General features: G+C 45.7%; 1 protein-coding gene across 3 annotated transcripts in view; it reads right to left on the minus strand.

Moving 5' to 3' along the window:
- Positions 1 to 13,626, minus strand: part of tmcc3 (transmembrane and coiled-coil domain family 3) — a 43,834-nt gene that overhangs the window by 17,091 nt on the left and 13,117 nt on the right. Inside the window, exon 1 of one of the 3 annotated variants that reach the window (XM_086201766.1) lies at positions 9,221 to 9,514. The exons of the other annotated variants lie outside the window; for them this stretch is intronic. Coding sequence (XP_086057892.1) covers positions 9,221 to 9,223 — 3 coding nt within the window. The 5' untranslated portion in view covers positions 9,224 to 9,514. Of the gene's footprint in view, positions 1 to 9,220; positions 9,515 to 13,626 lie in introns of those variants that run through there. 3 annotated transcript variants of the gene reach the window in all.

The following is a 13,626-nucleotide window of genomic DNA, read 5'->3' on the forward strand; positions in this document are numbered from 1 at the left end:
GGACTGGCTGATGCGTCAGCAGCAGACTGATAATAAGGTGACGGGAGGCCAACGGCTGATGCACAATGCAGACGTAATGCTGCTGCTGCTGTTTGTACGTCTAGTAAAAGACAAATGAGACAGGAAGTTGACCTGAATGAACATTTCTATCAAGTTAATATCCACAGGTGATTAGAGAAATAAAGTGCAGAAAGACAAGAATGACTGCAGGCAGCTGGAAATTAGTTATTGAAACCCAGTAAAGCGTTCACACACACACACACACACACACACACACACACACACACACACACACACACAACCAGGGAACACTGTCACTGCCAGAAACTCTGCTCCATAGCCGCTGTCAGATTACAGAAACGTGACAAACAACCTCGCCGTTGAACACGTTAACCAAACGGAGACGGAGCGAAGCTCACGAGCTCGACGCTGGCGTGGAGTGAAGTTGCTGGCCAAGCTGCCGGCAAACCTCGACGCTGAAGCACAATCGATATCTCAGTCACCTGTATGAGTAACCGTGACTCCATTTAATGGTCAAGCAAATCAACAACAACAAAAATCCCTCCAGCCAACACGCCGCTGCAGCAGCTGAAACCAGGCTCCTTGAAATGTCTTGTCTCTAAAATTCAAACCACACCGTTCACAAACTCCTGTTACAGACAGGATGTTGCTACTTGCCTCGCCTCGCCGCAGCGGAGTGGGAATAATAAGAGCTGATAACAGCCCTTCATGATGACAAGTACGCCTTTTAAACAAGTAGCAACTATTAATGCACAACATTAGCTTTCATATCAGGCCGGATGGGGCACAGCGTGCAGCTGCCAATCGGTCCATTAATCCGGTTTTATCTGGTAGTGGTAATTAAACTAATGTCTCTAAAATGACTGATGATGATAATAGTTCATGATGGAGCGCTCCACTCCAACAACACTCATTCTTTCCCGATTTTATAGGAAGCAAATGTGATCTATGATATGGAACATTACCCACATTTTCAGGGCTCATTTCAGCCTCGCGCCATGTTTGTGTGTGTGTGTTTCTTCCTCTTGTTGTTGACTCGTACATGGAGTCCTTTAGGTAAGAAAGCAATAAAGCTGATGTGAGGCGATGAGTTGCTACTGTGCTCTGATAACTACGCGAGAGAGAAACTAGGTAATAGAGCGGTTCGATAAATCCCACTCCTGAGAGAACGGGAGTTGTGGATGGAAATCGAGTTAAAATCTATAAACTGTCGGCAACACATTGACTATCAGGGGAGCTCAGCTAATGACGGTAATACAGTAAGAACAACAAACACAACAACTGTAGACCTGATGGAGCCCACCGCAGAGGGGAGGGCTTATCGTTGTGGGCCCAACTCACTTTACACACCCTCTTGCTGTTTGGGATTCAGAGATAAAAAATAAATAAAAAGAATGTTGTAATCCCTCCATGTCTCTCTACTCTCCTCTTGTAATCTGAAATTTTAATCTCTCGTTGTATAGTAAAGATTACCCGGAAACCCTCACTCTCATATTCAAACGGGCGCCTAGAAAAACAAAAAAACGCTTCGGGAGGAAAGCAGGGTGAGGATACAGATGTGTGAGGTTGTAATCTGGAGAAAAAGACAGGAATAGTTCAAGAGATTTAAAGGGCGTAGGAGGGGAAGTGACGGAGATTTCTGGTGACAGAGAAGACAGGAGTGAAGGGAGGGATGGAAGCCATGAAGAGAGAAAACGCCGCCGGCTGGTAGGAGTCTAGGTCGCTGTTCCAGCTCCACAGGTGGAGCATCAGAATTAAAAGCTTTAAGGTCAGAGGTCAAACTGCAGCCTTTACAGGAACATTTGCCCTTTGAAATTTTTATCTTGATGTAAGAATGACAGACTGCTGGACAACATCAGGACATGAGTACTACTGCAGCACGACAGACTAGATGCGGAAACACACAGGACTACGCAAGGTCTACATGAGTACTACATTCTGCACTGCATTAGTACAACATGCTGGATTAAATAAGTATTACATGCAGGACAACATGAGTACTATACTGGACTATATGGAGGACTACATTAGTAGTACTAGCTAAACTACACACAGGACTACATGCTGCTTTACAGGTTGGACTAAATTAGTACAACGTGCTGGAATAATTAGTATTACATGTTACATGCTGCAATATTTTGTGGAGTACTGAAGTTTCACGAATGCTAAATTCTGCACGAGTATTACATGAGTACTACATGCAGGACTCTGTATCAGAGGAGGGAACAAACATCCCGCTGGCAGTGTTTCAGAAGCAAAGCGTGTTCATCATCAAATATAGTTTTTAATCAGATTTCCTGCAGCCTCACATGGAGCCACAAAAAGCTTCATAAAACTTTTACACAAACGCAGCAGGGGCAGCAGCAGTAACAGGGCAGCAGCAGCAGCAGCAGGGGCAGGGGCAGCAGGGGCAGCAACAACAGAAGCAGCAGCAGCAGCAGCAGGAGCAAGGGCAGGGGCAGCAGGGGCAGCAGGAGCAGCAGGAGCAGCAGGAGCATCAGGAGCAGGGGCAGCAGCAGCAGCAGCAGCTGAGGCAGCAGCAGCTGAGGCAGCAGCAGCAGCAGGAGCAGCAGCACTACCCCCGACCTCTAAATGGACCTGGATGTGTCAAATCAGTCCAGTTCCTCTTAACAGTGCTGCACTCATTTCAGCCTCACTGTCTTTTTAGTGAATCATTTTTTCATGCTGCTCTCGGCTTCATTCTCCAGGCTGTAGCGTGCTAGTGCGGCTAAGCAGGAGGAAACAGGAGGAGAGAAAGTGTTTACAGCCCAGCCAGCAAGCAACACCACCAGCTTCTGAGAAAATGAGGACAGAGCCAACACGTGAGAGGCGCCAGACTGGGCCGACCTCTGGTGATCCAATTGATCACCAAACGCAAACATAAACAAGTTAGTGGGCCACCGATTTTGCTGCCAAGCGTGCCACAATGGTCGACCTGAAACACTGAGAAATAATCCAGAACAAATAAAAAGCAAAAAGGAAACAAGAGTAGTTGATGGTGAAGTTAAATGTGCTGCATCCACCGAGCAGCTTCCTCTGCTGCCACAGAGGGAACCCAACATCCCAGTAACACATCCCAAATCATTGATTACATTCTGGGACATGGATGTCAACACCCACACCCACACCCACACCCACACCCACACAGCATTATGATGCTAAATGAAACACAAGAAAGACTTCAGGAATGTCCTGCACCTCCATTTTTAGACACATGATTCCTAACATAGTAGTGCTGTGCATGTTAAACACAAACACACACACACACTCACTCACACACACACACACACACACTTACTCACACGCACACACACACACACACACACACACACACACACACACACACACACACACCTACTAGAGTTAAGTACACTGAAATGTTGGCATGAGTACAAGTGAGAGCTGTTGTGAAATGACTCACCATGAACAGGAACTTAGAAATGTGGCCATGCAGTCTGAATGACAACAACACACACACACAAACACACACACACACACACACCTGAGAATTACATAAGAGGCGGGAACTCTTTGATCAGACGCCACTTCAGTATCTGCCGTGCTCTTATAATTACTGACTCCTGTAATCAGCTGAAACAGCACACGCAGTGAACGGAAACTTCCCATCCCGTCTACAGGCAACGATACACAGAACAACAAGAAAATAACACCGAACAATTCTTTTCTTTAACTGCTGTCATGACTGCCAATTATTTTCACCTAATTCATCTATAGAATATCAAGAAAAAATGAAAAAAGGCACATCAAGTTTTCCTAGAGCCTAAAGGGATGAAGAAGCTTCTTTTGTTCCTCCACCAGTTGAAAACCCAATGACCGTTCAACTTCCTGTTGCAAATAATTCTGATAAATCCTGAGTGTTGAATGCTGCTTTCAAGACAGCTCTGAGGACGAGGACAAAAATGAGTTGCGGGTTGAACAACAACAAAAAAAATTAACGGTTTCAAATGCAGAAATTACAGGTTGGAAAGTTGAACGTCACTCCGCTCAACAACATCCAGCGCGGCGCCCGTCTTCTGTCCGTGTGGATTTGTTCTTCTGCAACGTTTAAATCTCTCTCTCTCTCTGTGAACGGCGTTATTTAGAATCTAACAGTCATTTCCTTACTAGCAATTGTTACAGTGTAGCTTTCCACCTGGCAAAGAACATCAGACACTGCAGACACGCACGTAAAAGCCGACTGACAAAATTACTAATTCTTACTCTTCAGAAGATTTGGAACCAGATGTCACGGTGACGACATGGGAGGAGCCAGAGTTTCCACATCTGTATTTTCAGTCGCTTCTGACACGTTTCATTAAATACCCAAGTCCTTCACACGCAGCATGAACCGCTGGAGGGCTGAACCAAACGGAGGCAGCTCCATAAGTACATCTGCTCACTCAGTGTAATAATTGGCAATGAATCAGCTTTATTTGATATGACTCGTGGGGGAAAAAGCAGTGAGAAAGAGAGTGTGTGTGTGTGTGTGTGTGTTAGTAGAGCAACACAGGATCTCTTTGATGGGTGGAGTATTTGTGTGTTGGTTAATCCGCACCGTGTTACTCACACACCCGGCATGACTGCTGGTGTGTGTCTGTTCACTGTCAGCTTAGCCCACTCAATCTCTAATCCGAGCGCGCAGAGAGGAAGATGGAGGGAAACATGGAGATAAACCTGTACGTACAAGTTAAATGTCTCCCCCATTCACTCCTTTTGTTGCATTCCTTCCTCCGTCCCTGCTCATCCCTCATCTTAATAAGTTTAAGTCTCATTTCTTCCAGGATAGGACAGAGAATATTCAATGGGTTGCCCTGACAACAGACGCAACTGAGCAGAGGCTGGCTCGCACAACTCGCCGTAATAATCAACGAAGCGAGTCACAGTGGAAGACCATCAGTCAGCCCCCATTCAGCGACAATCACGCTCCCCATTTTGTTCGCTTTCAATGGCCAAACAATGGCCACGGCTTCGCTCATCACTTTGATTTGTGGTGCTGATGGGGGATGTAGTGTGTGTGTGTGTGTGTGTGTGTGTGTGTGTGTGTGTGTGTACTGGTCATAAAACCAGGAGAACTGGTTTCCAGTACCCAACAGAAACAGAGCGAGAAACAAGCTCTATCCTGTTGCTTATAATTGAACGGAGCTTTGCTGACGCAACAACACCAGATATCTCCAAGGCAGGCGGAGCATGTGACTGTTTAGAACCTTCCACTCCGGCAAGCAGTCAATAGGTATTTATGCTGTGGGCAAATTAGTTTATGACATTGCGCCAAGCGCGTACTTCCAAGCGACCTCCTCTGGAATGCACTCATGGTGTTGTTCTCTTGTTTAACTAAGAAAAGCAGCTGAAGTCGGAACGTAAAAGCCAAATCCTGCTGTGCTCGTCAACTCTTCACCAACCCGCCGTTTTAGCAGCAGATCGTTCTTACACACGTCTGGTGTGGTGGAAGACACAGAGGACGTCCCTGCAAGGAGAGGAAAGACCGACGAGTTTGCTGACACCTCCATGTGTCGAATACCCACATGGGAACAGAGACGGCAGTAGCCTGTTAGCTCACTGGTAGCTAGTTAGCATGTTTTTGCTAGTTCTCACTCCACACTCTGTCTGCGACCTGCACCATAAGTTAATATTTTTCCACGCAAATACCCGGTTTAAATAAACAGGGGGAGGAGCTCGAGCGAATGCCATACAAGAAGATCAGTCAGAGCGTATTGGCGCCCTTAGATATGACATCATCACTGGGCTTTAGGATGCATATTGACTTTGGAGAGGTTTTGTCTTCCATTTCCGATTGTATTCAGCCATTTCCCTCTAGTTATTAGTTTACCACAGAAGGTTCAGAAGGCCGTTGGTTCTCTCCTCTCCCCCGGATGTCGATATTCTATTTACTCAACCTCAGGGCGGCTCAGCAGAGGTGTTTTTCACTCTGTGTGTCTGAACTGTAAGAATCTGACAGGTCGAACAGCTCTGGGTATCCCTGCGCCAGTGTAATGAGCCGCTGCTGCATCAAAGGTTCGGCTGACCTTTGAACCTGGGGTTTTTCCATTTCTGCAAACACAGTTGTTTGTCAGGCAGCTTATCACACGTGTCACTGGGAGAGAGAGAGAGAGAAAAAAAGGCAGTTGTGTATTAAAAAGATGAAAAGATCTGAACCGCCTCCTTGCAAATCCGCGAGGTTTTCCAAGATTCTGCAGCTTCGGCAGCGATGCTTTCACAAAGTGAGTGAAGGTGGAAACGCTGGAAGACAAAAACTGTAACGACACCTAATGAATGGCAAACAACTGGCGATCCAGTCTGGCTGGGAAAAAAAAGGATCTTGCACGGTCACATTATTTACTTCTCCGAGTTTTGACTGAGTATTTTTCAAGTCCAGTCACCATCTACTTTCTATTGAATAGGGTTTGAACTCTGAGGAGCAGAGGTGCTGACTGCTGCTGGTCAGCCTGTCCTGGTGTACAAAAGATGAGACTCTTCTCCACAAGCCCTGAGGACACACTTTCATCAAAAAAAAACCCAAACCAAACTAAATCTATTCTCCTCTGGTTCCTGCATACTGGGGCGACAATAATAAGGCAAGTGGAAAGCCTCACAGAGCTGCAGCTGCACCTGCAAACCCGCTGAATCCAAGATTGAGGATTTTCTCAAGTTTCCACACGCTGCATCTCTCCTCCGAAGCAAGCTGGAGGCATGAATGAGAATCGACAGAATCCTGTTAGTCCAGTGCCGCTAAAGGAAGAACCCCGGACAGTCACATCCCCTCCCCCTTACTGACATCAATCTACCGAAGAAAAAGCATCTTGGAAAGCAAACTCCGGCCGGGAGGGAATACCGTAAGGAGCGCTGGGTAGGAAGCCCACCCTCATCCTTTTCCTCCAGATCAAACCCGGAGAAAGCTACAGCTGGCGAGAATTAAATGTTTCTCTTTGAAAGTGATCTACACACACGCACACACAATATTGAGGCTTGTGTAAACACACGAGAGTGAACTGACCTTTCAAGACCATCCACATCGGTGCTTTGATACACCGAGGCAACTACCTGGCTGAACAAAACCATATCCTCGCCCTTACCAGCCAATTTTTTTTTTTCCATCACAGGCAAAGTAAAAGCTCAGCACGCCACCCGCATCCGAGGGGCAGGATAACCTGGCCGGTGAACACACCTGCGCCAAGTCTCTCCAAACGCAGATGCCAGCCCTTTCGATGCCGTCAAATCTGAGGATGCTGAAGCGGCGATGAGCGCTGCAGATCCGACACAGGCTCACCTCCCAGGAAGGTCTCCTCCCAGGAAGGTCTCCTAAGAGACCCCTAAGCTGCGACAGAGCTCTGGCGCTCATCTGCGCTCCTGCACTTAGGAGAGGTGTTGCACCAAATCGACGTCAGAAACGACGACCCGGTCCAGCCTGCACTTCCGAAGAAAAACCACCTCTGGGACTCAGACCACAACAGTTCTGACTGGTTCATTTTGTAGCAAAGTATTCCCTCCTGCGAGTACCCTGCCGTCTTCCTGGCCTGGCACACACCGTGACAGCCGCCTTCCAATTTTTGTAGTAAAATGTACACGAAATTACAATTCTTTTTCATTCTGGGGCAAAGTTCCACGACCAGGTAGTGAATTCGCATCACTCGACGTGTGACCCAATCAAACCGCTCGCCGCCAAATTGCAATGAAACTCAGTCAGAGGTGTAGCGGGGGAAACCGCCAAGCCTCGATCGATAATTCCTGCTTGCTTGGCGCCCCTCCCTTCCATGCTAAACTTTCCACCTCAGAAGGGAGGTGAACCACTCACACTATATCCACAACAACTACTGCTGAGGTGCCCCTGAGCAAGGCACTTCATCCTGCTTCAGAGCAAACACGTACCGGATGGGCTGGCTGGCTGGATCCACTGTGTTGGGGGGGGGTTCTTGTCGGCCCACCAGAATGTTCGCATCACTGTGGTACCCTCCACCAAAAAGACTTATTGTTACACCGGATTTTTCTACCTTAAACAAGCAGACGTTCAACATGGCCGACTTATTGACAGGTTTTAGGACTCAATCCTGCACCGCTCTCTGACTTTGAACACCAAAATCCTGCGGCGGGTAGCTTACTAAGGTGTCGCGAATGGAAAATCCTGCTCTCGTGTGCAACTGCTGATGCCTGACAGACAGAAGAGCACGATGCCACAGAGGCATGGCTCACAGTCGTGTATGTGGGTGTCAGCTGGCAAAAGTCCGGCCCCTGTCTCTGAGGATTTGAGCGGTTCTTTCTACGAACTGAGTCGAACTGAAGATGAGAATTAGGGCACTTTGTCACGGATGACGGCCTTTAAACCCCCAACGCCGCAGCGATCAACATTTAGGGTGACTCTCCACGCGCACCCTGGCGAGAGGCTGCTGCAACTGGGTCAGGGAGAAATCTGGTTTTTCTACTCCCAACGTTTAACCTTTAACACAGAGCTTGTGTGGAATTTACGGTGCTCATAACAGGACACATTTCCTCCTTCAGGCAGAACCAGAATGCTACCCGTACACTCAAATCACCGGATACGACGACGGAACTGGAACCCTCTGCTGGGGCCGATACCTGTGGATGGACTGCACAAACCTGCTCCACTCTGGGTGCACAAAACTGCTTTCCTAACAGCCTGAATGACTTGTACAAGTACAAGTACATGTGCGCAGTACTATAAAAGTGCCTGCAGATCAATTTTGAAGGAAATGTTAAGAGGAAATGTGGCACTTCAGATGTAAGATGATCCAAAACCAATGCTGAAGATGCCCTCTCTATTTTTTGCCATCATCTGCTGCAGCTGATACGTTAAATTCCCTTCTAGCAAATGGAAAAATAAACCAGGCTCCAACCAAGAAAGAAATACGTGTCAAGACTAGTCGGAGCCCCACAGGAGGAGTTGACTGCTGTTGGTTGTGGGGAGAAAAATAAAATAAAATGAAATGAAATCAAATAAAGAATGAATTCAAACCTTCCCCCTGGCCATGAAGACAGCTGTTAGCCAGTTTAAAACCAGAGTGACTCCAGGCTCTCTGGCGAGTTTGTCGAAATGCACATTTTCACCAAATTAAAAGCAGATTTATCAGCAGGGATGGTGAAGTGATGGATATCTGTAGCTTCTTAAAGCGATGAAACAACTACTACTAGTTAATGTCGGTCAGGTGAGTTAGCTAACCTAAGCTAACTTAGTAGAAAATGTAGTTACCATGTTACGGCCGATGGTGCGACTGTTCCCCGACTTGTGATAAACTTTTCTCCGCAGCAGCAGCACCAAATCCCGGCATAATCTCGGTACTCAGGCTGGAACTAACGCTTCACCGTCCTCATTGTTAAAGTTGCCCGTTGACGCATCTCCGGCTTCATTCTCTTCGCGGCCGCAGCTGGAAACCTGACCGACCGACCGACTGACTGACGGACGGATGGTGAGCAACAACGGTGTGGTGGTAGGTTCTCCTCCCGATCCCGCCGCGGTGATCCTCCGCTCCGACGTCGCCAGCCGACAGAAAAGGTTGAGTGGCTAGGCCCCGCCCACCGCGCTGCCCACAGGGAGGGGTTGAGGAGAAAAACTAACACATCCACATGATTGAATTAATAACTTGTCCCACCAAAATAAAAGTACGTTTCATTCAAATTTACAAGTAAGAATGGCGTCATAATACTAATACCTCTATTACTAATATATATATATATATATACATATAATTATATGTATGAAATATAAAAATCAATAATGATAATAATGATAATAATCATCATCATCATTTCTATTGAATAATTTAAATATAATTTATTTTGTTTTTATGTTAGGATTGGGTTTTTGATCATGTTTTTTTATTTGTATAATATGCATATATATGTATGTATGTATGTATTCAATTTCATACTGTAAATTCTGCACAATATCCATTTTATGGCGATAATAAAAGTAAGACAACAATTTGTAAAGTTGAAGATATCGCAAGCGTCCACGTTAGTTGGTGTTTGGTGTCGGAATCACAAATACCAATAAAACAACCTAAAATCACTACTGCATCGCACAAAAAAAATGTTTGAAAAAGAGAGAAAATGAATGAACACATTGTGGGATACTTGTTGCTGCTTTATCACTGATCAGGATGGAGCTCATTTCATCTACTTTAAATAAGATTTCACATTTATTCATTATATTTTTTTAGGATTACGATATGATTTGGATGACAATGATTGAATGAAATGCGTCTGATAACCAACTCTGGAACATTATAAGACTGATTAGTACACTAATAAGTTGTAATAAGTGACATTATAAGTCGTAAGTAAATTGAAACACCCAAGTTAGGTTAACATTGCATCTTAGGGGAGCAACCTGAGTAAGTCAGGTGGTTGCTTGTCTCATGACGATCATATACTGCTGATTATTCCCTCGATAAAAGCTTTACTCCCCTTTCACGGGATGTTCAAAGCTTGTTTTTCACAGCTGGATGAAACACAAAGCCACCTGAGTAATTAGATGGATGAAATAGAGATTGTGACCCAGGCCACAAGTGAAAGGATAGCCGATTTAGCTCTCAAAGGTCTGGGGAATATGTCATCAATCATTTAAAGGCCCAGCAGGTCGAGTCCTGCCCTCCCAATAAAGAAACTAATTAGTATGATTAGCAGCCCAGTAATAGGAGCCACAGCTGCGTTTACTGTCCAAGCATATGTGAATAATTCACCCTCATTAGAGAGCAACAGAAACTCCCACACGCTCTCTTACAGACTCCAAAGTTTATAGAGAACATTTCAGTGCTTCGTCAGGTTGAATCCTGGGCATTAAAGCACAGTGGCTCGATCCGGACTTATGGCTTCAATTGTGAGCTCCGTCTGAATATGATAGCGTGAGATAGTTTTCGATCTTTCTGGTGTTCCCTCAAGTGCAGCTCGTCTGTTTCATACTCATTAAAATATTCATGTCAATTACACCTGTTAAAAATACCGTGAATAATTATCCTGCTGTTCTCCTTTACTGGTGGGATGAATTAAAAAAAAAAAAAGTACTGTGTATTTTGTACTACTGTGTCTTGATGTGAGTTTTAATTTTGCATTCACTGAACATTTTTAATCTTGTACAGGTTGATGAAATGAACACCTGTGAACAGGGTCCCAAATTCTTAATAATTTATTCAGGACTTGATCAGGCGGTTCCTGCGAGGCAGCCTGTTTGGTGCGGAGAATGAAAAATGAGCAGCGCACGAACAAAAGGCATCATAACAGGACATTGTGTCTGGCCTGAGGCTCGAGATTCATTTTCAGTTTTGGCCCTCTTGCGCTAAACCTTTCCAGTTTGAAGCCATGCCAGAAATGTTTTATTCCAGATTTACGGTGCGGCCCTGGGCTGCATCTGAAATCAGGTTCATTATCTTAAAATCCTCAATGGGGAACATGTCATTTTTAAAGCTTTTCTAATTGCATAAGTTCATAAACTCAACCTTCAGGAGGTTTGTCGTGACTTGACGTCGGCCTGTGGTCTTCTCTGACACGCCTGTCACTCTACAGGAGTGTAAAATCACTTCCTCTTGTCTGATAATTCACCCTGAACGATGTGCCTCGTCTGACTGCCACCTGACACCCGAGAGTCTCTTATCTTACTCATCTGTCGCTCTTTATCAGCTACTTTGCCCTCACGGGCGTCTTTATGAGGACGGTGAGTGAGTGTTAATCACAGTGACAAGCGTGCGTGGCTGACAGGTTGGACGCTCGAAGGTCTCGTGATTCCGCCTGCAGAAAACTACGCCTGCCACCGAGGCTTCCAGAGGGCAGTTTCCCAGGCTGATGAGAGTGATCGGTGCGTATTTCTGGGGTAGATTCACTCCGTGTGCTAGGATCAATCCCAATAACCTGACGCACTCAAAGCCCTTTTCAACGGGATTTTTATTCCTCCAATCAGTGGTTCTGCGGTGTGAATCCGAGATAGCAGGCAGGAGTTAAACGTGACATTTAATTAAGCCTGGGTCTGCGCTTTCTTTGTACGGTGGCATTGATTAGGTTCACTAAAAAAAACAACTTATGTAAACGCCATTAAGAGGAGACAGCTAATGGGTGACGCTCAAGCTGGGAAAGAGCAGCGGAGCATTTCATGGCCTGCTCTCATTGGGTGCAAAGAAATCAAACCATTCTGCCTGAGCCGACCAAACACACCGACCCACTGACATCGCCGCTCTTCAGTGAAATGTCACCACTTTTGCTTTTTAATAAGCGCATTCAAATTCATCCCACGACCGGAGCTGTCAGATTTCAAGGTTGAAGGATGATACAAAACCCATGTGTGCGTCTGCAGAAACCTACGTACGTCTCAGCTCTTGATCACAAGATGCTATTGTTCCCTCTTTATGGACTTCCTGCTCCACTTCCTGCCTCTGTCTCAGCCATGACAACAGGCTAACGTCCAGAGATTTCACCCTGATACTGGTCTCAGCGCTGAGGCGGGGCTGTGGGTTGTTTAGAGGAGAACCAGGACGTTCTGGGACGGGCTGTGGAATGTTTGAGGGAGGCTGGAACACTATGGAAGGGTCCTAGAATGCGAGGGTGAGAGGGGTCAGAACTTCTATGTGGATAATTGTATAGGGATCTTATGACATCATCATGACTGTAAAACACATTAAAATATGTCATGTAAAAAAAGTTATGGCCTCAAATATAAACACCGTCGTCAGTAAATGGAGAAATACATTTTTGTGACAAATCCATTTCATACACACACCGTATTTCTCCTGTTTATGTTGTGTACATTATAGATGAATCTTGCCACATAACTTGGATGGATTTCACTCAAGAACAAATTACCTCTGAGCGCTGATGTGCTTTCCAGAAAAGCCTCTGGAACTCAACACAAAATCTGTCTGTGTTTGTACTCACAATCATCCCACTACTTTTGTGTAGGGGATCAGGAGAGAAAAGGGCCCACGATCATCAAGTGAGGTTCTAGAATGTTTAAAAGAGACTGGAACATTGTCGGGTTCTAGCAGTTTGAGAAAGACCGGGATACCCCGCTGTAATGGATTGCTTAGGGGGGACTGGAACATTGTAGGGTTCTAGCAGAGTGGAAGGGAACACTTTTTCTTGGGGTTCTAGAGTTTTCAGACGGACCAGCATATTCTAGTGTCGTTGTGGACTGTTGAAGAGCGACTGGAACATGACGTTGGGGTTCTAGAAGTCAAAGAGGCATCAGGATATCCTAGTGTGGTTCTGGAATGGCTAAGGAGGTGGTTGGAACATCGCAGGGTTCTAATTTAAGAGGGACCAGGATGTTTTTCAGGAAAGTTTAACAGGGTAACAGACATTCTGGTAACTTTGCGGCGGGCTTCACGAAAGTTTAAGAGGGAGCGGAACATTCTGGTGTGGTTCTGGAATCTTTGAAGGCAGTTGGAACATTTTATAAGGGTTCTGGAAGGTGATCAGGACAACAGGATAAGCGGAAGAAAATGGATGGATTCGTAATATTATGTTTGGGCTCGGGCACGTTTAAGGTGGACTGGGAAATTCCACTGTGGCTTTGAAATGCTCAAGAGGAACTGGGACATTTTGGTGTGGTTCTGAGATGTTTAAGAGGTACTGGAACATTCTGGTAGTTTTGGCTGACATCAGTTCCTG

This window comes from Aulostomus chinensis, chromosome 4 (assembly GCF_037954235.1).
Source record: "Aulostomus chinensis isolate RoL2024-O1b breed Wild chromosome 4, RoL_Achi_v1.0, whole genome shotgun sequence".
NCBI lineage: Eukaryota > Metazoa > Chordata > Actinopteri > Syngnathiformes > Aulostomidae > Aulostomus > Aulostomus chinensis.